We start from the raw sequence: 23,313 nt of genomic DNA, 5'->3' as shown, positions 1-23,313 counted from the left end.
ATCTTTAAAATCCAGGAAGTGTGTTATGCTGGAAATTAACTGAATACCTGCCTTTATGAGACTCTGCCTGGAGTACTGGATTCAGCTCTGGATAGCCAACATAAGAAGGATGTGGACCTGCTGGAGTGAGTGCAGAGGAGGTCATGAATATGATCAGAGGGCTGGAGCAGCTCTGCTGTGGAGAAGGGCTGAGAGAGTTGGGGCTGTGCAGACTGGAAAGAGAAGGCTCTGGGACACTCATTGCAACCTTCTGGTAACTGAAGGGTCCCTGCAAGAAAGTTGGAGAGGGACTTTTTAACAAGGACGTTGTAGAGACACAGCAATAAGACAAGGGGTAATGGCTTTAAACTGAAACAGAGTGGATTTAGATGAGATATTGGGAAGAAATTATTTACTGTCAGGGCGGTAAGGCTCTGGAACATGTTGCCCAGAGAAGTTGTGGGTGCCCTATACCTGGCAGTGGTTCAAAGATTGAACAGGGGTATGAGCAACCTGGTGTAGTGGAAAGTGTCCCTGCCTGTGGCAGGTGCATTCTAACCCAAGGCATTCTATGATCTCTCAGCTGTATCTGAACAACAGCACTATATAAAAAGAGAAGTGTGCAAAGAAAAAATGTCTGCACCAGCTGTCTGAGACTGCTTACTTCAGACAAAAGTAGCACGTATTTAAAAAAAAAACCCACCCTACTTAAAACTTGCTATAAGGTTGTCTAGAGACAAGCCCTAAGTCAGAGAACTGTTGGACAGATAGACTCATCTGTGAAATGAACAGAGTCACTGTTGCAGAGGCCATCTTCAGAATGAGGTCCAAAATAGAACAGATGAATAATCCCCTGGACATGCCTGTTTTTCCTGCCCCAGACCGCTGCAGTACTGTCCCCAGCCATGCCTTCCCACCTCTTCACATGCCTGATCTAATTCCAAGGTGAGTCAGAGATGTGACATGATCCAACAGGGAACTTCTCTGCAGTGAAGTAGTTTTCAGCTGGATCAGCTGATTGTGCAACCACAAATGAAATGGATCAAATTCCAAATCTAATACAAGAAATGTGGTGGCAGCACATAGTTGTGGGCACAGGGCAGTGTTGCTACATTCTCTTTCAGCTGTAGATCCCCCAAAATTAGATGCAATTTGAGACTGTACCTTTGATCTATACGCCTTACTTTTAGATAGCTAACTTGGGCAGCAGTAGGAAATAATACAAGTATTTTGAACTACATCCAGTAAAGATGTAGTTCACACCTGTTTATTAATAGCATATAGATTAACACACCTGTTTTTAATAGCATATTCATTATACTACTCACACATAAGGTGGAAAAGCTGGTTTCTATAGCCATTTATGTCTGAGAGGGCAAACCCCACACTTCCTGGGAGAGTGCCCTACCTACCACCCATTGCTGTGCCATGGAAAAATGATTGAGCCATGAGACAGGGAAAAGAGAGAGATACAATACAATACAGAGTTTTGGAAGGATTTCCCACTATGTCTACAGTAAAAAAATCATTACAGAATCAAAATATGAGCCATGATTACAGACCCTTGAGATGCTTCCTGGTATAGACTGCCTTTTTACAAAATGTTGAGTAGGGTACTGGGAAGGAAAGTTGGGTTGGAATGCTTTTAGGCTGAAAGCAGTCCAAACCCAGTTCTCCACGAGTGTTGTGTTAGCTGCTCCTACAGAACTACTGAATAAAAGCTCTGCTTATTTTGAAAGGTTTCCTACAACTAGTTTTGAACCCCTCAGAAAGAAGGGATGAGAAAGGAGGGGATAAAACAGGCTCAAAGAGCATCTACCGTATTTCTTTTGTGAACATAATGGGGGATGATGAATGGGGAGGAGGTAAAGCATCCTCTGAGGATATCTAGTTATTGAATTGAGGTAGAATCCAAAGAAAACATGCAATTCCTTACAAGTAGTCAGATCTACACAGTAGATCAGTGCTGACCTGCATTAGCTACTGAAAACAATTTCTATGGATAGGTAAACAAACAGAACTAGAGGTCTGAGAAAAAACCTGTAGTAAAATAACAAAGTGCCTAGTGACTGTAAATCCTTGAGGGAAGGGGCTTGGTGTGCAGTTTTCATTTGATGTGTCAGAAGTCTGCCTAATGCATGCAATCACATTCATTATTGAGCGTGGTTAGTGTTATTGATTGCATCTAGTGTTTCTGCCCTCCAAACAGCTTTCTTTATTTCTTGTTTGCACGCCTGTGATATGCCCCTATTGCTCTGTGTCTCTTTCCCCAAGTGTATACATAAGCCTAGTTTTACTTAATTTGCAATCTAACTAGTTCAGAGTAATCGAACAGTACTAAAAGGCCTTTAGGTTAATGACTTAGAGTTTTATGTGACAGCAAGAATAGGCAGAACGTGTCTTATCCTATGAGTCATATTGTTAACGTGGGACACACCCCACTGAAGCCAGCAACAGAGGCTTACAAAAGTGGAGCACCAAGATAGGCAAGCAGAGGCCAGGGGATATTCCAGGCCCTGTGAGCAGCTGATATCGGCTGCTCTCCATGGGATGTGACCGCGGAGAACGGCTCAGGCTCCCGAGCGATGCTCTGAGGGATGCTGGCATAACCACCCGCCTGCCCCTTGCCGTCAGGCTAACCCATGTCACAAGCACTATGGCATTACCGAGGAAAATATTTAGTCAGACCAACGTATAGGGAAGCTCCAAAAATCCTCCATAGAGAGCAGATGTGTCTGGATACAAAACCGTCTCGCCTCCCGAGCAGGGGGGAGGAAAGAACTCCACATAAGTAAACAATATAAACCCCCGCCTAGCGTAGCCGTGCCGGGGCTAAGATGCCCGCCTGGGGTGGTGGGCGGGCCGGCCCGGGTGTCGCTGCCGGGCCCGGGTGTCGCTGCCTGGCCCCCGCGGAAGGCGGCGGGCCCAGCCCCGGTTCCCGGCGTGCTGCGCGGGAGGCGGCGCCCGGCCCTGGGAGGAGGTGGCGGCGGAGCTGCCCGGGGCGGGAGGAGGAGCCGCCGCCGCCGCCGCCGCCGCCGAGGGCTGCTCTCTCTCGCCGCCGCCGCTGCTGCCGCGCCGCCGGGAGGGGCGGCCGCCCCCCGCCCCGCCATGCCGCTTTTCGCCACCAACCCCTTCGACCAGGATGTGGGTGAGTGGCTCCCGCGGCCCGGCCTCCCCTGAGGTAACCCCGCGGGCGGCCGGCCCTCCCAGCCGCTCTGGCTCCATCCCCCGAGGGCGGCCGGCCCGCTGTCCCGGCCCTGCGCTGCTGGGCTCCCGCTGGCGCCCGGCCGGGCAGCGGGAGCAGCGGCGGCGGCCCGGCGGGCGCGGTGCGGCGGGAGGGCCGGGCCGGGCCGGGCCGGGCGGGCTGGGTTGGGGCCGCGTCCCGGCGGGCGCCGGCCGAGGACAGCGCCGGGGCCCTTGTGGCCTTGCGGGCCGCGGGGCTGAGCGCGGGGATGCTCCTGGGGGACGGGCTGGCCTGCTCAGCACGAGTAACACTGCAGCACAGCAAAACAAGTAGTGCGAAAGGTCCGCGCCGGAGTGTTTTTGAAAGGCTGAACAGTAAAAAGCACCATCTACAGTTGCTTCACAGACAGGCATGAGAAAATCATTAAAGCGTTTTGTATTTAGTTCTCTAAAGGGGATTCCTGTGGGAGCTTTTTCTTTTCCTTTCAAGTAAAGCTTGACGTGCTGAGCTCAGGTGTTATCCCCACCTTGCTTGTTCCAAGGCCAGACTAGATGGAAAGGAAGTATCTTGCTTTTACACTACAAAAATTGTACTTAATGCTGATGTGTCGAAACTGAAGATAAAATAACATATAGATAGTTAATAATTAGTTTTGTGTGTTTTATTTGAGATTGTGTAATATGGTTTGGTTTTGACGTCTCTTTTGCTTTGAGCCATTAAAGGCTTTGTTTGGGGAATCCCATAATATACTTTTTCTCCTGTGCGGATAAGTACACCCCTTGGTTATTTTCTTACAGAAGTGTAACATTGTATAAGTCTCTTGAAACTAATTTCTTTAGTAGTATTAAACTAGCTGTAACTTTCAACTAAAGATACATTGTTTCTAAATGTTTATCAGACGTCTGACGTTTAGGCTCCAATTCAATTCTTCCAGCTCTTCAAAGAAATACCAACTCAAAACCGTTTGAAAAGTATGTAACCTTTCAGGAGAAAGGAATAGTGCCTAAAAAAAGTACTGAGACATAAATTCTGTGTGTATGTTATCAGAAATTCTTAGTTTATTGCATCAAAATAAGACATAGCTCTGTCTTCTCATTTTGAACTGTTAACACTTTTAAACTGAAGACTGCGCTCCAATTAATGATTTTGTTGGTAGCAAACTTGACTGACTTATTTTGGAAAGCAGTAAAAAATTCTTCTTAGTTATTCTGCTGTCTTCTAGTGTAATTTGGCAGCTGAAAGTGAGGAAGAGATTGTACTGCTTGACAGTTTTCCATGAACTATTAGAGAATTATTTGAACTAATAAGATTAAAAAGTGATAGGCTCAGGTTCTGGCAGGTGTTCACTTTTTTCTTCCTGGTGCTTCTGGCTGGCAGGGACGCTCAGACTGCTTGAAGGGGTCTCTAGAGCTCAGTTCACTGGATGTGCTCCTCAGCACTGCCAGTCTCAAGGCAGGGCAGTAGCACCCATCAGTTGCTTTTTTCCAGGTGCAGAAGATGCCAACCCCTTACCTACTGTGCTTGCCTAATATGATCAACAGGGAAGAATTTTCAAAAGTGTTATTCTGTAAACCATATGAGGAGATAGAAATAACCACTCAGTACCAAATCGTTCTTGGAAAAGCAGAGAGTGGGCAATGAGCTGATTTTCACTGGTAGACAGCCTCTTTCTTTTGGTCCCTTTCATGGTGTCCTGAGGGAGACTGAAGGAGCAGCAGGTTGTTCAGCTGGTGACAGCCTACTTTCAGGAGCCTGCTGCCTTTATCCATCACTTAACTGGATTTGTGCCAGGGAGATGGGAATGATGAAGTTTCCCAGAAAGCGTCCCTGGGCTCTTCTTCTCTGGGGCCCTTTGGGAATTTGCTATTATCTGGATGAATTTTTTGGCAGGCTTCATAAGACAGCATCAGCTGTAGAGTAAGCTATCATGTTCTCAGGAAACTTCCAAAAGTTGTCAAGACATAGTGCTATTTTTCATTTGTTTTCTGTGAGTGAAAGTTGAGTGCTCTGCTTTTGTTCTTAACCAGCAAGAAAGTTTTCTTTTTAAAATCAGATTCCTGAAGCAGAAAGGCAGTCAGCAGCTATTCTTAATTTCATATGAATTAGGACATTGGTGTAGTTGATAGTATTGCAATAGCTGTGCATTCTTGTCTACTGAACAGCTGATCAGCACTGTGGAGTAGTTGGAAATTATCTTGGAATGATTTAGGATAATGGATTGCAGAGAACATATCTGGAACTAAATTGTTTTCCATCATTTTGAGGAGCATAAGTATGTCTTACATTCAGGACAAATTTTTGTTTGTCTGGCCAGCTAGCAACATTTGGCTAGTCCTGTTAGTATGCTGCTGCAGTGGAACCTGGTCATCCATAATAGTTTACCATTTGTGCCAACTGTTTTTTTTTTTTTTTTTTTGGTGTAGCTGGCTAAAGAACGTTGTTTAGGACTGCTATTAAATTAATAATACTAAAGAATGCCCAGAGATTTGAGAAGGTTAACCATTGTCATCCTCAAGAGTCCAAATATCTGGATGAAGCCCAAATACTTTTCATTTTCTGAAGTTTCTTTTTTACCGTATTTAGGAATATTTCAACAGGAAGGGATGCTAATCAGTGGTGACACAAGTTTTCACAATCAAGTTGGGGAACCTTTGATGATGTGCCCAAGTAAGAAATGTAATAATGGAATTAAAAAAAAAAATCACCAAGAACTGGGCCTGTTGAGAGTATAATTAAGAAACTCTAATCTTCCATTTAAGGAGTTAGAATTAAAAATGTGCTTATTAGGTTTGTAGGCTTTCTATTTCTGCTATATTTTTCAATCTTAATAATAAAATTATTCCCAGTGAGTTGTTCCTGAGAAATGCAGATTTATCTGTAAGTTTGACCCAGGTAAAATAATGGTGACATTTTCTTTAAGAACCAAAAGACTGTCTACTAATCTGTCATGACAGGCTTATTAGTAATGTAGTGGTGCTTAGGCTAGGTTTGATGAAGAATTTACTTGTAAAACAGTTCTCAAGTGTCATTTAGATATTATCTCAAGAATAAAATCTGTAATTCAGGTTCTGGTATAAGGTGTCATAGAAATCACACATGATATTAGGAGAAGGTGTTAAAAAACATGGTGGATTGGGTTGTTTTTCCTTACACACAGTAAAGGATGAAGGTATTCGCACTTGCTCTGGATGTTACTCTGGATGGTTTGAGGCAGCACAGGATTGAAAAGAAATTCAGGCTTGTTATTACCAGTAATAGGAAATTATGCAGGTGGTTTAGTAAGATAGTAGAACTTGATGTGACTTGTAATCATTTTCCCCGTGTTTTATTAACTCTAGCAGTTGTTGATAATTTTATCCTATCAACTCTTCAAATATTTAATAATATGCTTGAATTACATATGATCAGCCTATAGTTTGATACTCTTAGAATGTATGAAATGGTTTGACCATGATTCCCATGGTGCAATTTCTTGAAATAAAATCCTCTTGCTATTTAAGCTCATTGTTCTTTAGATTTATCCCCTTGCTTAGTCAACATTTTCAAAATGTCCAGTTACATGTCTCTCTGAGCTGAACTTTTTTGCTGGGCCAGGTTGGCCAAAAGAAGGGAAAATTGTCATCGATTGAGTTCCTTGACCCCAGATCATTATGGAGATTGAGTTTCTTGACCCCAGATTATTATGAGTTTACATCTGGCTGCAAAGAAAGATGAATTCCAAAGATTGGTTCAGCTTGTCATGAGACTGACACTTTTTTGCCTGAGTTGGCCTGCTGTTTTTCTCAGCTTTGTTTTACAAAGGACATTAACTGTGAGCAAACAGAGAGACCGAGTAGAAAATGTGTGGAAAAGGAGCTATATCCACCCCCCTTTTCAGTAATTTATGCATATTTATGAAAACCAGGAGCTTCTTACTTAAAGATACCTTTGGTGATAGGTCCTCAGTGAAAAATGGCAATGCTGACAGGGTAAGACTAAGTGGAATACCCCTTCAGTGTATCAGCCAACAAAAAAAAAAAATCTTTTCCACTGTCAATTAGCAGGCTGTCAGTTCAGGTGGGCACTTTGAAACCAACATAGTATGTTCCATAGTGAAAGACTGCACTTTTCTGGTAATTCTTTCTTTTCTTCCAGGGAGGAACTGTCACTTAAGTAGTTCTCCTTTCAGCTGTGACAGTGTGTATTATAATACCAAAATTTAGAAGAATCAAAGTAGATCTTCAACATGTAAAATCTGTTCCTCTAACTGATAAAAATAACACTGCATACCTGATGTGGAAAATTAAGTTTCTTGCTGATCTTCCTTCTGAAATTCTTCTTGTACTGTGGCTTGGCTTGTGGGCTTCTGCAAGTATATCCTGGCACTTTTTGTTCATATGACATGCCTGTGATACACCTTGTTTACAGACTATTCATCCTTCTGATGTATCTCTAATGTGCTCACCTTCCTGTTGTATTGTAATATTTCTGGGTGAAAGGTAGTGTGAGTCCTCTGGATTTGTTAGGGTTTGTGTGAGAGATCTAAACATCTAAATTATTTTTGCTCAGCTAGTCTTACAATTTCAGCCTTTTTTAACCAGGTTGTGAATCCTTTTGTCTTCATTCTGCTCAGTTCATTGTACTGAGGGATGTTCATTTTTGCTGGGCCCCTGTAAGCACGGTGAGATCCTGCACGGTTTTCTGAAGGAATGGGCTGAGGTGGCCTCAGTCACTGCTGCTTGCTTTGCCTTGGATCAGCTGCAGGGCTTTCACCTCCTACAATTGCTCCCAGAAGGACTTGGGAACACTGCACATGTACAGTTAAACTGCAGAAGTTGGTTAATAGCTTTATCAAAGTTAATGGTACATGGAATTCAAGTTTCTCTCTGTGGTGTCATTGCCTGTTAGGGGTGAGTTTCAATCTTGTCTGAATGGAGTCTGGTTGGACATATTCTTCTTGTGCAGTTCTGAGCATGTTAGTGAAATGCAAAGTGGTAAATATTCAAGTGATGGCTTCTGTAGAATGGACCAACAAATGTACTTGTTCTTTTTATTTGACAGACAAAAAGAGCAAAACTTAAGTGCATTTAACTTCAGTGATGGGGAGTGGCATGAATCCAAAGTTCTCAGCAAGTCCCTGCAAAAAGAAAGAAAAAATTGCAGTCACTTTAGTCTTTAAGGGCTATTTAAACTATATTGTGTTGGAATTTTAGTGTTTGTAATTTCATAGGGAAGGGGAAATTCTTTAGTTAGCCATATGAAGAAAAGAAAACTTTGAGCAGAAAAGGAGAGAAGGCTTAGGGGAGTATTGAATTTTTCATTAAATCTGTGTTATTTATAATGATATAAGAGATTTTTGAGGATTTTTATCATGCTAGAAAGTTGTAATATGACTTTGTGAGTTGAAGACTTTCTTTAGCTATTCTTTTGAAGACTTTCTGTAGCCATTTGTCTCTTTGTAATTGAAGTTACAACTTCAGTATTTCATTTTAATGATGTCCAACTGTGAAAATGATGTTACATCCATGAATAGAGTAATAGCAAATAATAAGTAGGATGGTTGAAAACCTTATATTGGTAGAATTTTCTGACAGCTTTTACTGCTGCTTGTTTTAACTGCTTCAAATAATGTACATTTTAAGTGTTGGGTTTGAAGGTATTTTGATCTAGCTTTGTTATTTCTTGAAATTCTACTAGTTTTAACATCTTTGAGACTTCATTGCAGAAAAATAGCTCAGTTCTTAGACTGGGGTTTTTCTTTCAAAATAAACTTCACTAAAAACTGAAGCTTGGGAAGCTCAAGCCTGCCAAGAACTCCCTCTGAAAATGGTGTTAGCAATGGATAGTCACTAAGTTTTCTGCCCTTAGAAATGCATCATGTGGTTCACTGCAGTATCCAAACAGTCATGAGAGTATTTACTCTTGCAAATTTCTGTTAAGGCAGTAAAATGCTATTGTTAAGATGCAGAACTAAGGCAGTGACTAGCACATATTTCCATGGCAAATCTGCAGCAATATTTATATTCCTTCAACCAGCACCTAAAGCATCAACTACTAAATCTGGCAATGGATTTTTTTCAACGTGCACTACCTTTCTTCTGGCTAATAGTACTTTGTAAATCTGATGATAAATTTCTTTTAGGACAGGCATGTATTTTAGGTAATATTTATTTTTATTTCTGAGAAAAGGTGGTTTTTTTTTTCTTTCTTCTGTCCTAAAATAATCAACTGCAATTGTGTTTTGAATGTAATAGGGAACTTCAAATAGAATCAGAATGCAAATAATTTTTGCTTTGCCTATAATTTATAAATAATGCATAAAACCAGAGGAGCAAACAGAATTTTATTAATGCTCCAAGCATTCAGGTTTGTGTAAATTAGAGGGAAATGGGGCCTCAACACACTTAATGAACCTTAGGACACAAGGAGAGGCAGGGTGATTTAGATATCCCAAAAGAGCTGTGCAATAGCCTGTGTACTTTCAACGAATGCATAAGGAATTAAACTCATATATTTAGATCTTTTTGGCCTGGCTTCTCATTCAATAGGTGTAACTGTCTTCTGGACTTTAGGTACAGTATTTCAGTGAGATATTTCATTTCTATGGCATTTGTAATGAGGAATGATGTTTTCCTTAGAAGCCAGGTGCTATTCAGTGCCATGAAAAAAGATACAATATATGTTTGGAAGAATTATTTCAACATGTAGGTGCTTTATTTAAAGGACATTATATTCTACAGATTATTGAGAAGCTAAAGATACAAACACAGCTGAGATTTCCGTCAAATGAGGTGCATTTTGCTTCAGAATGTTTTATTTGTTCTGTGTGTGATTTATGACAATGTTTGTGTGGTTGGAGCACCAATTCTGACTCAGGAGTTACAAAGCTGCAAATTGTTGGTCACTGAAAGGTGTGTTGGTAGGAAAGTACAATTAATGCTTACCTTGTTCTCTTTTATGTTTTCCTAGGTGTCTGGTGTAGGTATAATATATATTTTAGAGATTGAATGTTGGGCAAGTTGGAACTGGTCTGGCCCAGTATGGCTAGTGTTCTGAATGCAGAAGTGTAAGGAGAGAGGCGTAGTGATTCCAAGGTCTGTGCCTTGCAAAATGGCCAAAAAATGATATAAGTTTTTTGTCTCTTCTGTCTTTGTTTTAGGAACTAAATAAATTGTTGAAATAATTTAGAAAGGTGTGTGCCCAATCATTGTTGGTTTTGACCAAAGAACCCATAGATCCAGTTATTGTTTTCCTCTGAAATTGTGGCTCCTATGAATATGTGTGTGTGTCTTTATGGAATTACTGGTAAGAAAAGAATTTTAAATAACTCCTGAAAAAATAAAGGTGAGCGGTAAAGGCAAGTAATGAAAAAAAAAAAACCAACCAAAGAAAAAAACAGTTTAAAAAATGTAAAACTACTATTTTACTAACTACTATTAATAGTAATTAGGATTAATAATAACTATTAATTACTACAAATTAACCTGACACAACATATGATTGTACAGTCTTGCACTGCTTAAAATTACTATTGTAGGCCTTGCTTGTGCTCTGAAAACAATGCCTTGAATTTGAGTGATGCAGCCTCATGGAAGAGAGCTGTGATGTAGTCCTTTTTCCTTTGTGTTTGGCATAGCATTAGTAAGAGGCCTTTTTTGTGGACAGTCAGCTCAGACAGTTGCTGCCAACATTCTCAGTATGTTCTTAACTTTTAACTTCCCTTGTTTGAGACAGAATTTAAGTAGAATTCCAGAGGCAATTTTTTTTTCTCTTGTCTTACCATTAATTTTGTTATCTGATTGATTTATTGGATTGTTACTACAGAAGACTGAAAGTATACAGTGAAATTTGGTTTCAGGCTGAAATTTACTAAGAAACTATCTAATGTTTGTTGGTGGAGGAAATATCCTAGGGGAAGGCATTACAAGCAAATGGCACTTTTTATATAGGACTAACTTCGACTGCCAAGGAAGAACGTGGTCATAGCAAAAAACTTGTAATTGTACTCATAGAGAAATTTGCAAAATGTTCTCATTGATAATTAAAATAAAGGCTATAATTGGTGTAGTTAATGTGGATCAGGGATTTCATCAATCGCTATCTTATTTGTAGTTTTAGCCAAAGTATTTAAATTAGCATAAAGCACAGTTTGCTGTTATAGTAAAACATTAAACATGCTTTAGTTTACTCCTTGGTTTTTAGAATACATAATTGATTGCTATGTCATATCTCTTTGCTGACATAGTGAGGAAAGAAGGATCAATTGTTGTCAAAAATACAGACAACTGTCTGTTATGTAGAACAATGGAAAATACCAAGGTTCCAGTTCCATTGGATTGCTCATCTCTCTGCTAAAGGATGTGCCAACTGAAGTGCAGCATTGGGCAAGAGTGACCAGTGTGGGTTTGTGAGCTCGGGGCTTGGCAGGAGCTGAAGGCTTTGGAGAGAACTGTGCAGGCATTCTTTGACTGGAGCTGGTACAGCTCCAGTAGAGCAGCAATGAACTGAAGCAGTGGAGTCCTGGAAGTAAACTGCCTCCATGTGGTCTGTTTTGTGTGTCTCTGGACTGTGCTTATCAGCTGCTTTCAGTCTGAGGAACGCAGTGTAGGAAACTCAGGCTCTGAGTTTCCTAAAAAAAAAAAGCAGTTCTGGTGCTACAGAGTGGAGACTGTCTTTGGAGCAGAACAGCTGCTGTGTGCATAGACTGCAATTTCAGAAGACTGCCTTGGTCTGTGATGGTTCATGCAAGGCATTGAGTTCAAGTGTCTTACCTGAAAATCACAAATCTCTATGACTGTTAGTCATAAGCATGAATTGGAACAAGAGCAGACTGAAGGGAAAATGAAGTGGTTGGTTGATCAGCTGGTATATCTTAGTACTAGATGTTAGCATGATGTCTACCCATCATTTTTGATATTTCTGTTGATTATGAATGCTTTTTCTAATCAAACAAGTTTTCTGATAGGTTTTAGAGAGAAGAGGTAATGTCCCTCTACTTTATCTGAGAGAACATACAGAATAGTAACTAACTTCCATTTAGGATTTCCCTATACTGTTTTGCTCTTTACTTGCATCAGGCCATAGAGCTGATGTGTTATCATTTCAGTTGTATATATGTCAGTGTTGAATTTTTCCTCAGAAATACTTTGGGAGCACATAAACATAGAGTTTTGCTTTTCTGCATTTTTGTTTGAATTAAGAAATGAATTAACTGTAACCTACATCAATTTGTAGGAAACTCATTCATAAGAAAAACTATCAATTTAGATATGAGGAATCCTTGTAATTTGTGGAGATTAGATGTTTTACTTTGTCTTTGTCTTTGCAATTTTGCCAGTGCTAATCTAGATAATGAATCTTTCCTGGCAGAGAAGTTTTTATAGGAAATCTTTGGTTCCTTTCATAAAGCTAAGTAGTCCAAGACATTCCCTGAAGGATGGTATTTACTGCTGAGGCATATTTTGTGTTTTGTAGATGAAGCTGTAAACATTAGATGAAGAGCAGGGATGGGAAACAAAGTTTCTGTATTATTCTATGCCCATTGTAGTACTTTTTGGTTAGTAATTAAAAATGCTGGGACATTCCTTTATGCTCTCCAGTCCTGAGCTGATGTATCAGTGTTTAGATAATCTTCTATTGAGCTGCAGTGTAAGGCCCAGTTTCCTTTAATGCTTTTATTTATTGTTATCCTTACTGTAATTAAGCTTTTGTGGGAGGACAAATAGAGAGGGAGTCTATTTTTTTCTTCTGACATTGAATATATTTCTTCTCTATCTCCTCTCTCTATTTCTTTAGTCTTTACCAGGGACTATTGTCCTATTCAAAAAATTTGGAAGAAAGAGTCACAGTGGCTTCTTTGAAATTAACTTTGTTTTAGCAGTCTTTATAGCTGAAAAGAAACAGTGAAATATTCCATCCAAAGCAGAAGTAAGAATGGGAATATAGAAGTTTAGTGATTATGATGACTTTTTAAATCTTTCTTGTTGAGATGTAATACATGAAAGGAAATGCAAGACGCAGCACTTTAGTGTCTGAGGAGGTGATAAATTCAGTTGTATCTGACTCTGCAAACAGTGAACCAATGCTTTGGGTATTCATATCCTATTAAACTTTATACTTCAAATGGAAAAAAATCTATTGATAGTTATACTGCTTGTGTCATATTTTGTGTGCATCTTTATGATGTGATAAAACAACCTCAAAATATATTTGCTTATTAATTAAAATTAATGGTCACAAGTGAACATTAGAAAATTAAAAGGAATTAGATACAACATTGTTAATATATGAGTTTTATTAAGTATAGGGATTTTTCATACATTTAGAACTATACAAAGAGGTAATACATCAATGTCTTTGCTAACAATTAAATTTTTTAAAAAATTTGTATTTTGATTTATTTGTACTTTATTTATCAGAGAAAGCAACCAGTGAGATGAACACTGCAGAGGACTGGGGCCTCATCTTAGACATCTGTGATAAAGTTGGACAGTCACGCACAGGGTAAGTAACTTCAGGAATTTCCTCCCCAAACGTTTTTAATTCTGTTACTTCAGTCTCATACCAAGGTGAGAGGACTGAATTTTTTGTTATCTTCTACAAACTTCTACAACAGCTGAATTTAACTTAAATTGATTACAAATAAAAGGAAAGTGTATGGGGTTTCTGCTGAAATATTTTGCAATCCTTACTTTGGATATACTGGCTGATGTGTTAAAATTAGGACTTGTGTACAGCAGCTTTCCGCCAGTGTAGCAGATAAAATAAATGGATATGTTTTAGCAGTATCCCTGTAAACCAGGAAGCTTCATGAGGCATTTTTCTTACAGAATCATAATCTAAGTTGGAAGTGACCTCCAGAGGTCATCTAGTCCAACCCCCCAGCTTCAAACAGGTCTAATTAGATCAGGTTGCTCAGGACCGTGTCGAGTCTTGAATGCCTCCAAGGTCAAAGGTTCTGCAACTTCTGTGGGCAGCATGTTTCAGTATTTAACTAGTTCTACTTACTAAGTAAGGAGATAAAAAAAACAATCTGTTTGCAATTTTTACGGTTCCAACTTGTCGGTTGCATCTTGCCCTGTGACTCTGCAGCTCTAAGAAAGGATCTGGCTGCATCTTCTGTGTATACTCTGATTAATTGCTTGTTGAAAGCAGTAAGCCCCACTTTTTGGCTGCCTTTCTCAAAGCTGAAAGCGCCTCTCTCATCTTTTCCTTGTATGTGACCCTCCCTGACTGTCCTGGCAGCTATCTATTTGACTTAGGGCAGTGTGTAAATAGCCTTCTTGCTCTGGGGAGCACCAAAGTGGACAAAATGCTCCAGATGCAATCTTACAAGTGCAAAATGGAGGGAAAAGGGTCACTTTCCTGACCTTATTGGTTGTGCTGGCCCATAGTTTCAGCTGGGATGTGGTTGGTTGTCTTAGCTGCCAGGCTGTGCTGCTGACACTTCTCACCCAATAGAACCTGCAGATAATTTCCTACTTTTCATGTGGTCAGCTCCTGGCTTCATTGAAAATGCAGTACCTTATCCTTGTTCTTATTGAATTTCCAGTGTGCCCATTTCTCCAGCCTGTCCAGGTCCCTCTGAACATTATCCATGGCCTCTAGTGTACTGATATGTTCCCCTTCAACTTGCTCTGGTCAGTAAGTTACTGAGAGTACTGTTGTTCCCAGCAGAAATCCCTGAAGGATTCCAGCCTGCTAGCTGGAATTTGCACTACAGGTGACAACTCTTTGAGCCTAGGAGACCAGTTTTCCACCCACTTTTATCCAGCCCATATTTCACTGGCTATGTGATAAGGACACAACAAAGGCATCAGCTGTATGTCAAATATTTGCTAAAACCAGGGTATAAAGCATCTGCTGCCCTCCATTGTTCTCACCATCAGACCACCAGTGTCTTTGTCACAGAAAACAACAAGGCTTTGTGTTTCTTCTCCTTGTTTTCAGAAGCTATTCTCTGCCAGCAGGGCTTTGGAAAATGTACATTTTGGAGATGTGATACTAAATTAAACACATCTTAATATGGGCTGCTAATGTTTCATGTTTGATTATTTACTGAACTCTTTCATAGAATTTATGCCTGAAATTACTTTTTGGACAAGAAAAGATAAAGTATAATTTGAACTAGCAACTAAAAAATACAGTTTAAAGACAATTTCAGAGTATTTATAGTGCTTTCAGTCAGTGTAGTATTAGGACTTGGAAATGTTTAAAATACACCTTTTTGAAGCATTTCTTGTAAAAAATTTAGGAATGGAACAAACTCAAGAAGAAAGTTTTGCTACTGATGCAGTGGAAGGCTTCTCTGAGAGTGACTTGGATTGCCTTGTTAGAACTGCTAGAAGCAGTATGAGATGCCAGACAACACAGTCCCACCTGGGACTTTTGTTCCTAAGGACAGGTTTGCAAATAATCTTATTCCTTGGGATTAGAAATGGTCTCTGGAGGAGTACATAAAAATAGCACAGCATATTGAGACTTCTCTGCTGTTGAGTATAACTGTAGTTAAGATAACAGCTGGCAAGTTGTTAATAATGTTTCATATTAGTCTTTATATGTAAAATTGCATTTCTATTCCTTGAGCACGCTGATGCCAAGCTTGTAACAGTAACTATATTATTGAATGTTTCAGTATTCTATTTAATCACTGAAAGCCTTTCCACAGATGAAATTTAGAACAGCAACATAGCCTGAACAGTGCTCGAATGTGTGTAGCTGCAAGAGACAGCAGTACAGATAAAGCTAGAGATCTGGTAATATGGAGATAAATTCTTAGGATTTCTGAGGTTTGTTTGTGTTTTGGTCTTTTTCTTTTGTGTATTTGTAGTTTAATCTTTTTCTTAATAAAATTGTTTTATAAAAGAGAAGTGGGACTTTAACCTTTGTAGTATTTATCCTGCTTGTAATAGGCTGCCAGCTGACTTGTTGCTTAAATTCAGATTCTTTTAAAACTTGCTGAGAGTGGGTTTTCTTTATTTTTAATGGATTATGTCATGCAGTAGTAAGGTAAAGCAATACAGTGTTTCCCATTAAGAAGTTTAAATGAGATATGCTTAGCTGTTTGAAATTCTCCTGCAGTTTAAGTTCCTCTTACAAGGATGCAAGTCTTCTTAACTGGGATTGGCTTTAATTTTTTAACCAATTCTGCTCTAGTACAAGCTGTTTGTTACTGTTCTTGGCAGAAGTTTAGATTACAAAAATCTCTCTTTTGTGGATTTTCTTTGTAGTAGTCTACAAACTCCATTGCATCCTGCAGCATTCTAGATGTGGATTGCCTTACACCTGAAGCCACAGCAGCCTAGAAAAACACTTATTCATTAAGTAGCACTTCTGGTATAGCACATTGTCTGCAAACTTGTTGGCATCCAGATTAATTGTTGGAAACCTGTTATGCTACAAAGGTGTTGCATTTTCTCATAAGATAAATTAGTTCCAGTTCCATAACATAATTGCTACTGTTATTTTTTATGTTGTAATTCTCTCCATACCAAGAATTACAAATTGCTGAAAATGTTATCTTGCTTACTTTAATCCAAACAACTAAAATAGATTTTTAGCAAGTTAGAATTCCATTGAATCCCTCTCTTTGACTACTTTCTTGGTTTTTTGTGAATTTCAAAATCAGAGTTGTTATTAGAATTTTTATAGAAAACACAGGAAAGACAGAAAATATGTCATATTTTAAACAGTATGACTTGTTTACAATAGCCTATATGAAATACTACTCTATGTAGTACAGAATTAACATTTTCTGCATGCTTCACATATCAGGTTCTTAGATGATCTAAAATTTGTCTAATGATGAGACAACACTTTTTTTTAATCTCTGAATTTCCATTAGGAGCTCATACAGCTCAGCAGTTGCACATCACATTGTTTGCATCCTGTTTTTTGCCAATATTAGCTCAATGAGCAAGTTGCCTTTTCAGCATAGAAACATGATTAAAACAAAGGTTTTACTGTTAGAGGCAATCCTTTCTGCCTCCTGGTTTTGTACAGCATTCTTTAAAACTTGTTAATTTTAAAATTTTTTAAAATTTTAATCACATGAAGTGATTCTTGAGGCCATCCTTTGCAGGGCCAGGAGTTGGACTTCAATGATCTTTGAGGGTCCCTTCCAACTCAGGATGTTCTATGATTGTATATTTGACTGGCATTTTAAATCTGACTACAGGAAAGGTATCAATTTTTGCATAGTGTTGCTTTTCTACAATGAAAATGCTTACAAAACTGAAGCTATAGTTTATCATCTCAGAATAAAATAACAGTATGAAATTTGGATGGTTCATTAAACAGAATAAAAGGAAAAATCAATGGACAGGTATGGTATATTTTAGCAAAGATGCCCCCCCTTCTTCAGTAATTTCAATGCTAGCCAATCGGGTTTGCATCTGGCTTTGAGACACTTGTACTGTTTATTTCATGAGACATACCAGTCTACATTGAAACTTTCACAACTTCAGGTTTTTTCAAGAAAAGTTACTTAAAAAAAAAAAAAGATGTCTGAAAAAAATGGAGTCAGTGGCTGAGAGGCTGCACCAAGTGTTGAGAAAATAGAAACGTTCATTGCAGTGCTCTCTGTTGGGGGTGGGTATTGGCAAATTGTCTTTGAGAAATGGTTTGTCCATATTGCTGCTTGCCTAACTTTGTCTTGATTCCTTAGGGATTAATCACTGCCTCAGCAAGTCAGTGTTCTGGTTAGCTGTTTCTTCTTTGGTTGTTTTCGTGCTTGTTCATGCAAGAGAGAGCAGCAAACTTGCTTACTTGATAGTTTTCCATTGTGTCTTCCATTTTCCCCCCTCACATTACACAATCTCAATTTTGCATTGTAATTGCAGTGTATGTCTCTAGGCTGACCAGGAAGCTTAATGACCAGCCTGTTTCTGAAGCTGCAAGGAGGAAAGCTGTGTCCCACAGAGTTACCTTAAACTGTAAATGAACAATAAATTCCTGAACATATCTGAAATGTTTTGTGCAGAGTAGTATTTTATATTGCAAATGCTGCTAATTGTGTCCTTGTTAAATATAATATAATCAGATTTTTTTTCTACTTTCTAAAACTAAATCTGAAATTCATTGAGTATTTTCTATATGAATTGGTTTATGATACTATATGATGCCACATATGATACATAGCTTCTATTATATCTTGCCATATTTTCACCCTACTTATTTGTTATAACTACTCATTGTGGTGCCTCTGAAATTATCATCATTGGAGTGGACCTGTGGCCAAATATTTGTATAGTACAATTTGGAGAGATGCCTAATAAGTAGACAGAATTCTACACTCATAGAGTGCATGCTTTCCTCTGGTTTCTGCATAGTGCTTCTCATAATTTATGCACTAAATTATGTGATGAATTAATTAGAAGTAAAAATAAGAATTACAGGCCTGTCTAGAATAGGTCTTCTTACTCTGTGTGACTAAAGATTGGTACACCTGGATTATTTTCCTATCTACATGTAATCAAAATTTTTCTTATTTTAAACATTTGAGTATTTAAAAACATTTAACACTCAAGCATTGATCATTTCTTTTAAATATATAAACAAGTAGATTGTACTTGAGACAAGTGGATGATCATTTGGCTTTGAGGCTTTCTTCTAACTTTTAATATTACTTTGGATTCCTTTGTAAAAAACATCATAGGCTAATGATCCTGTTCCTGAACTGCTAAGTTCTTGATCCTGCACCCTGCCTTTATAAATACTGGCTTCACAATGGGCAAGAACTTTTTTGAGCTTGCAATCATATCACATTGTTAATCCTACTCATAAACTAATGGTTAAAGAAAGCAGTTATTTCTAACAATTTTAGCTTGTATTCTTTCTCAACTAAAGTGAACATATGAGAAGTCTTGGATAATTAATGGATAAAAGGTAGCACTTGCCTTAAAGCCTTCATCTGTAATAATTGGTATGTGAAGGTATACACTGAATGATATGTACTTGTGCTGTGTGACAGCACTTTCTATAATTAGTGGCACTAAATATGAGGTGGACATTTCTGTAAAATGTAGACACTGCCAAATATAGTATAGCCAAGCAGTGATGTAACTAATACCTGAGTTTCATGTTAGTTTTTGGATATCAGTTCAACAGAAAAATACTTTTGCTTCCAAAGACAGCCATGCTATAAATGTGTAAACTCCATAAGTGTGTAAAATCTCTTAGTTTAGATTTACCTTCTCTTTTCCTCCTTCTTTACTTACCCTCTTCCAGGGTTATCTTTCCAGGGCTGTTCAACAGATAATGATTTTATGCCCTTGAAAATTCCTACTTCAGCTTGGCTCAGCTTTCCATTACTTTATAGATGGAACAAAGTGTCAGAAAGCAGAAAGTCACATACATTTTAATATGTTAAACTTTCTGAAGTCCCTTTTCAAATTATTTGTTGAAGTTGCTTTTCATGTTATTTCTATCTACCACAACATAGGTAAGACTTGAATTCTGTATTTAATTGTTTTGTAACTTTAATGTAGATTGTCTAACAGGTTTTTTTAGAAATTATTGGTTCATTACATGTCTTCTTTATTAATGTTATTCTGTAGATTAAAAGAGACTTTGAGGAATATGGCGGTAATTCAAAATAAAAGGGTGTTGATAAATCAGTATGTAAAGAAATGTTCTTACATAAATATGTGAAATATAGAGGAGTAGATGCATGGACTAAAGAGAATTCCAGTTCTCTAATTGTAAGGGATTTTATGCATTTCTGGAGTATTTACAGTAATTTGCTCTAAGTACAAGAAGTAATATAAATTACTGAAAGGTTTTGATAATTAAGAGAGATACAAATCCTACAGATAGAAATGGCTACAACTGTTTATGCTGTTTAATTTATTTTTAAATGTTCTTGTTTTAAATTATAAGCTACTAAATAATTTACTCACGGTGTTCAGGAGATCTTGCTGTCTGTTAATGTTGTCAGCATTGTCATGTGTGCAGTAGGAAATGTTCATTCCATTCCATATTTTTAAAGCTGGACTGTGTTTTTCAGGCCTAAGGACTGCCTCCGCTCTATTATGAAGAGAGTGAACCATAAAGATCCGCACGTCGCTATGCAAGCATTAACAGTAGGTTCTTTTTCATGTAGTTCATTTTCTTCCTGAAATGTTATATTGCAAAAAAAAATCTCTAATCTCCTTTAATCTTTCTTTCATTAGCTTCTAGGAGCATGTGTATCAAACTGTGGCAAAATCTTTCATTTAGAAGTCTGTTCAAGAGATTTTGCCAGTGAAGTAAGCAATGTGTTGAATAAGGTAATGTATTGCATTGACTTTTACGTTTCACTTGTAAGTGAAATTAGGTAGTGAATTGGGATAATCTGAAAGTGGAATGGAATCTACTTTTAGAGGACTGGAAAGAGGGGGGAGGGGAAGGAGAGAAGATTACTGTAAAGACTGTGGCTCTCAGAACTTCCTGAATGCCACTTCATACTAGTTAACATAGGTATTCTGTCTGGGGGAGGTGTGGCGTGTTAATTTATAAATAAGCTACTATATTTTCACTTTAAATAACATCAGTAAAACATTAAATACAAATATGATGAAATGGAGATAGAACAGGGGGTTCTATGTAATCTTATTTTACTTTATTTTGGGCCTAGCACATACTGTACTGGCACAAACACAATGCCGATGTATAATTCTCCCTTTCTAATAAAGACTGAGTGCTAAACTTGACTACAAAGTAAGGTATCTATGTTTTATATTGACAGTAACATGCAATTACTTGAAATTAAGACCAGATTCTTACATCATTTAACTAGTTTCTATTGTCCATGCAGGGTCATCCAAAAGTTTGTGAAAAGCTGAAAGCCCTTATGGTGGAATGGACTGATGAATTCAAGAATGACCCACAGCTTAGTTTAATATCTGCTATGATAAAAAATCTTAAGGAGCAAGGAGTTACTTTCCCAGCTATTGGTTCACAGGTATATTAGATTTTTGTGGTTGTTGTCAAAGTGTTTCACAAATTCTTTTTATCCTTAGCTCTGCATTTTACAGTTTGTAGTCTTGAATTCTAGAATGTTTGGCAAACAAAATGGAAGCTACCTTGTCTTAATAAAACATTTCTTTGAGGAGTGAAATGGTCAAAATTATTTTAGATTTTTATGTAGCAGATGAATACAAAGCAAAATGGTGAACTTAATGCACTGTCAGTTTTTTCTTGGATTCATTTTTACATCTTTTACTTTTGACTAGGCTGCTGAACAGGCAAAAGCAAGTCCAGCTCTAGTTGCCAAAGATCCTGGTACAGTAGCCACCAAAAAGGAAGAGGAGGATTTAGCTAAAGGTGAGTGCATTTATTTGCTGACATGATGCATATTGATTTATTTAAATGAACAGTAGTCAATCTGTATGTGTTACTAATGGTTTCTTCAATAGTCAACCCCCCAAAGTCTACATTTAAAGAGATCTGTGTCTCAAACCATATCTGCATGAGTTTCATAGTATTTGTCTCCACACTGCCCCTTCTTAAATATGATCCATTTTTTTCTGCAAACTTGAGCTGAGTTTAATATGAGTGAAACTTCTCTGCTCAGTCAAGCTCAATTGAAAATGACCCAGAAATATGAAATTATTCAAGGAATGATAGGGAGGGAAATAAAGGAAGGGGCAAATTTTTGCTTGTTTAAGCAAAAAATCGTTTTGTTAATTATGAATTAAGGAGGGACTTTACTGTGAAGGTGACCAAGCCCTAGCACAGGTTATCATGGGATAACCATGATAACCTGGTTCCCAAGGATATCATGGTGTCTTTTTTCTTGGAGATATTAAAAAGTTGTTGTTGGCAGTCAGCTGTAGTGACCCTGCATGAGCAGGGGATTGGACCAGATGACTTCCATGGGTGCCTTCCTACCTCAGCCAATCTCTGTAAATCTGATTCTGTGAATCCAGGCTAAGGGCTTCTGTCTAACAGAGAACCAGTGTGCACTGGAACAGATGTATCTTTTTAATGCTTCAAGCAATCTGGAAAAGTTCAACATGGTGTAAGATGTAAAATAAGAATGTAAATATTTTACATCGGTTCAAGGTTGTAACAATAATATACTTTGTGGAGTTATTATATTTGTTCTTAAATGCTATTTAATCATCCTGTCCATGTTGGAAGCCTCAGTAAATCCACAGACAGAATTCTGCTCTCTTTGTTATTTTCCATTAATTCTAAGAGACAGACACAAAGTCATTAAAATGCAACAGGAATAGAATTATACTAAAAGTTTTCACAGAATTAAATTTTCATATCCATCAGCCCATTTTTATAGGGAATTTTCATCTGAGTAACTCTTCTTTTGTAGCTATTGAGCTGTCACTAAAAGAACAAAGGCAACAGCAGACAGCACTTTCCAGTTTGTATCCAAGCACCTCAAGCCTTTTAACAAACCACAAACATGAGGGCCGAAAGGTTCGTGCAATCTACGATTTTGAGGCTGCTGAAGATAATGAACTAACTTTTAAAGCTGGAGAACTTATAACTATACTTGATGACAGGTAAGTTATGTAGAAAGCCTACTAGAATTATGTTAAACTGTAAAAATTAATTAGAAAAAATTATATCTTCTATGTAGAAGCATACCTTGAAATGCAATGAATGGAAATGTATTTTTGTATTAATACTTTATTTTGTTATCTTCTCAATTTTTTACAAATAAATATATTTGCATAAAATTTCCTGTGTAAAGATTTCTGCATATATGCAAGTTATATTCATGTGCTAGTAATATAAAAGCCTTTACTGTGCAATTCCTAGGAAAGTTCCATGTGAGTATGGGATTTCTGATGTATGGGGTCTTTACTTATTTTTTTTTTAATCTTTAGTGATCCAAATTGGTGGAAAGGTGAAACTCATCAGGGTATAGGATTGTTTCCATCTAATTTTGTAACAGCTGATCTTTCTGCTGAGCCTGAAATGAGTAAGTAACATTACATTTATATATATATATATGTTTAACTCTGCCATGATTTCCTTCCCCTTATGATAGGGTTCAGTTGCAAGTGAATGTGATCATTGAAGTAAAAGTGAAGAGCCCTTGCTATGCTATCACAAACAACAGTCAGACCAAGGTTGCCCAAACTGTCTTCTGCTGAAAAATGCTGCTGTCTGCTGCTGCCTTTGTCAGCAGCTTCTTTGAGACTCATGAAATCACTCCATTGACACCT

The 23,313-nt window shown here is 38.1% G+C and overlaps 1 protein-coding gene across 1 annotated transcript in view; it reads left to right on the top strand.

Moving 5' to 3' along the window:
* The first annotated feature begins 2,926 nt into the window (after positions 1–2,926).
* The window catches only part of STAM (signal transducing adaptor molecule), a 33,066-nt gene continuing 12,679 nt past the window's right edge, over positions 2,927–23,313 (top strand). Inside the window, exons 1-8 of the mRNA XM_054635590.2 lie at positions 2,927–3,127; positions 13,561–13,645; positions 20,148–20,223; positions 20,314–20,409; positions 20,937–21,083; positions 21,355–21,445; positions 22,452–22,644; positions 22,972–23,066. Coding sequence (XP_054491565.2) covers positions 3,088–3,127; positions 13,561–13,645; positions 20,148–20,223; positions 20,314–20,409; positions 20,937–21,083; positions 21,355–21,445; positions 22,452–22,644; positions 22,972–23,066 — 823 coding nt within the window. The 5' untranslated portion in view covers positions 2,927–3,087. The remainder of the gene's footprint in view (positions 3,128–13,560; positions 13,646–20,147; positions 20,224–20,313; positions 20,410–20,936; positions 21,084–21,354; positions 21,446–22,451; positions 22,645–22,971; positions 23,067–23,313) is intronic.

Source organism: Agelaius phoeniceus, chromosome 1 (genome assembly GCF_051311805.1).
Source record: "Agelaius phoeniceus isolate bAgePho1 chromosome 1, bAgePho1.hap1, whole genome shotgun sequence".
NCBI classification, from domain to species: domain Eukaryota; kingdom Metazoa; phylum Chordata; class Aves; order Passeriformes; family Icteridae; genus Agelaius; species Agelaius phoeniceus.
Note: the sequence above shows the minus strand (reverse complement) of the source record. Positions and strands in the feature narration are given on the sequence as shown.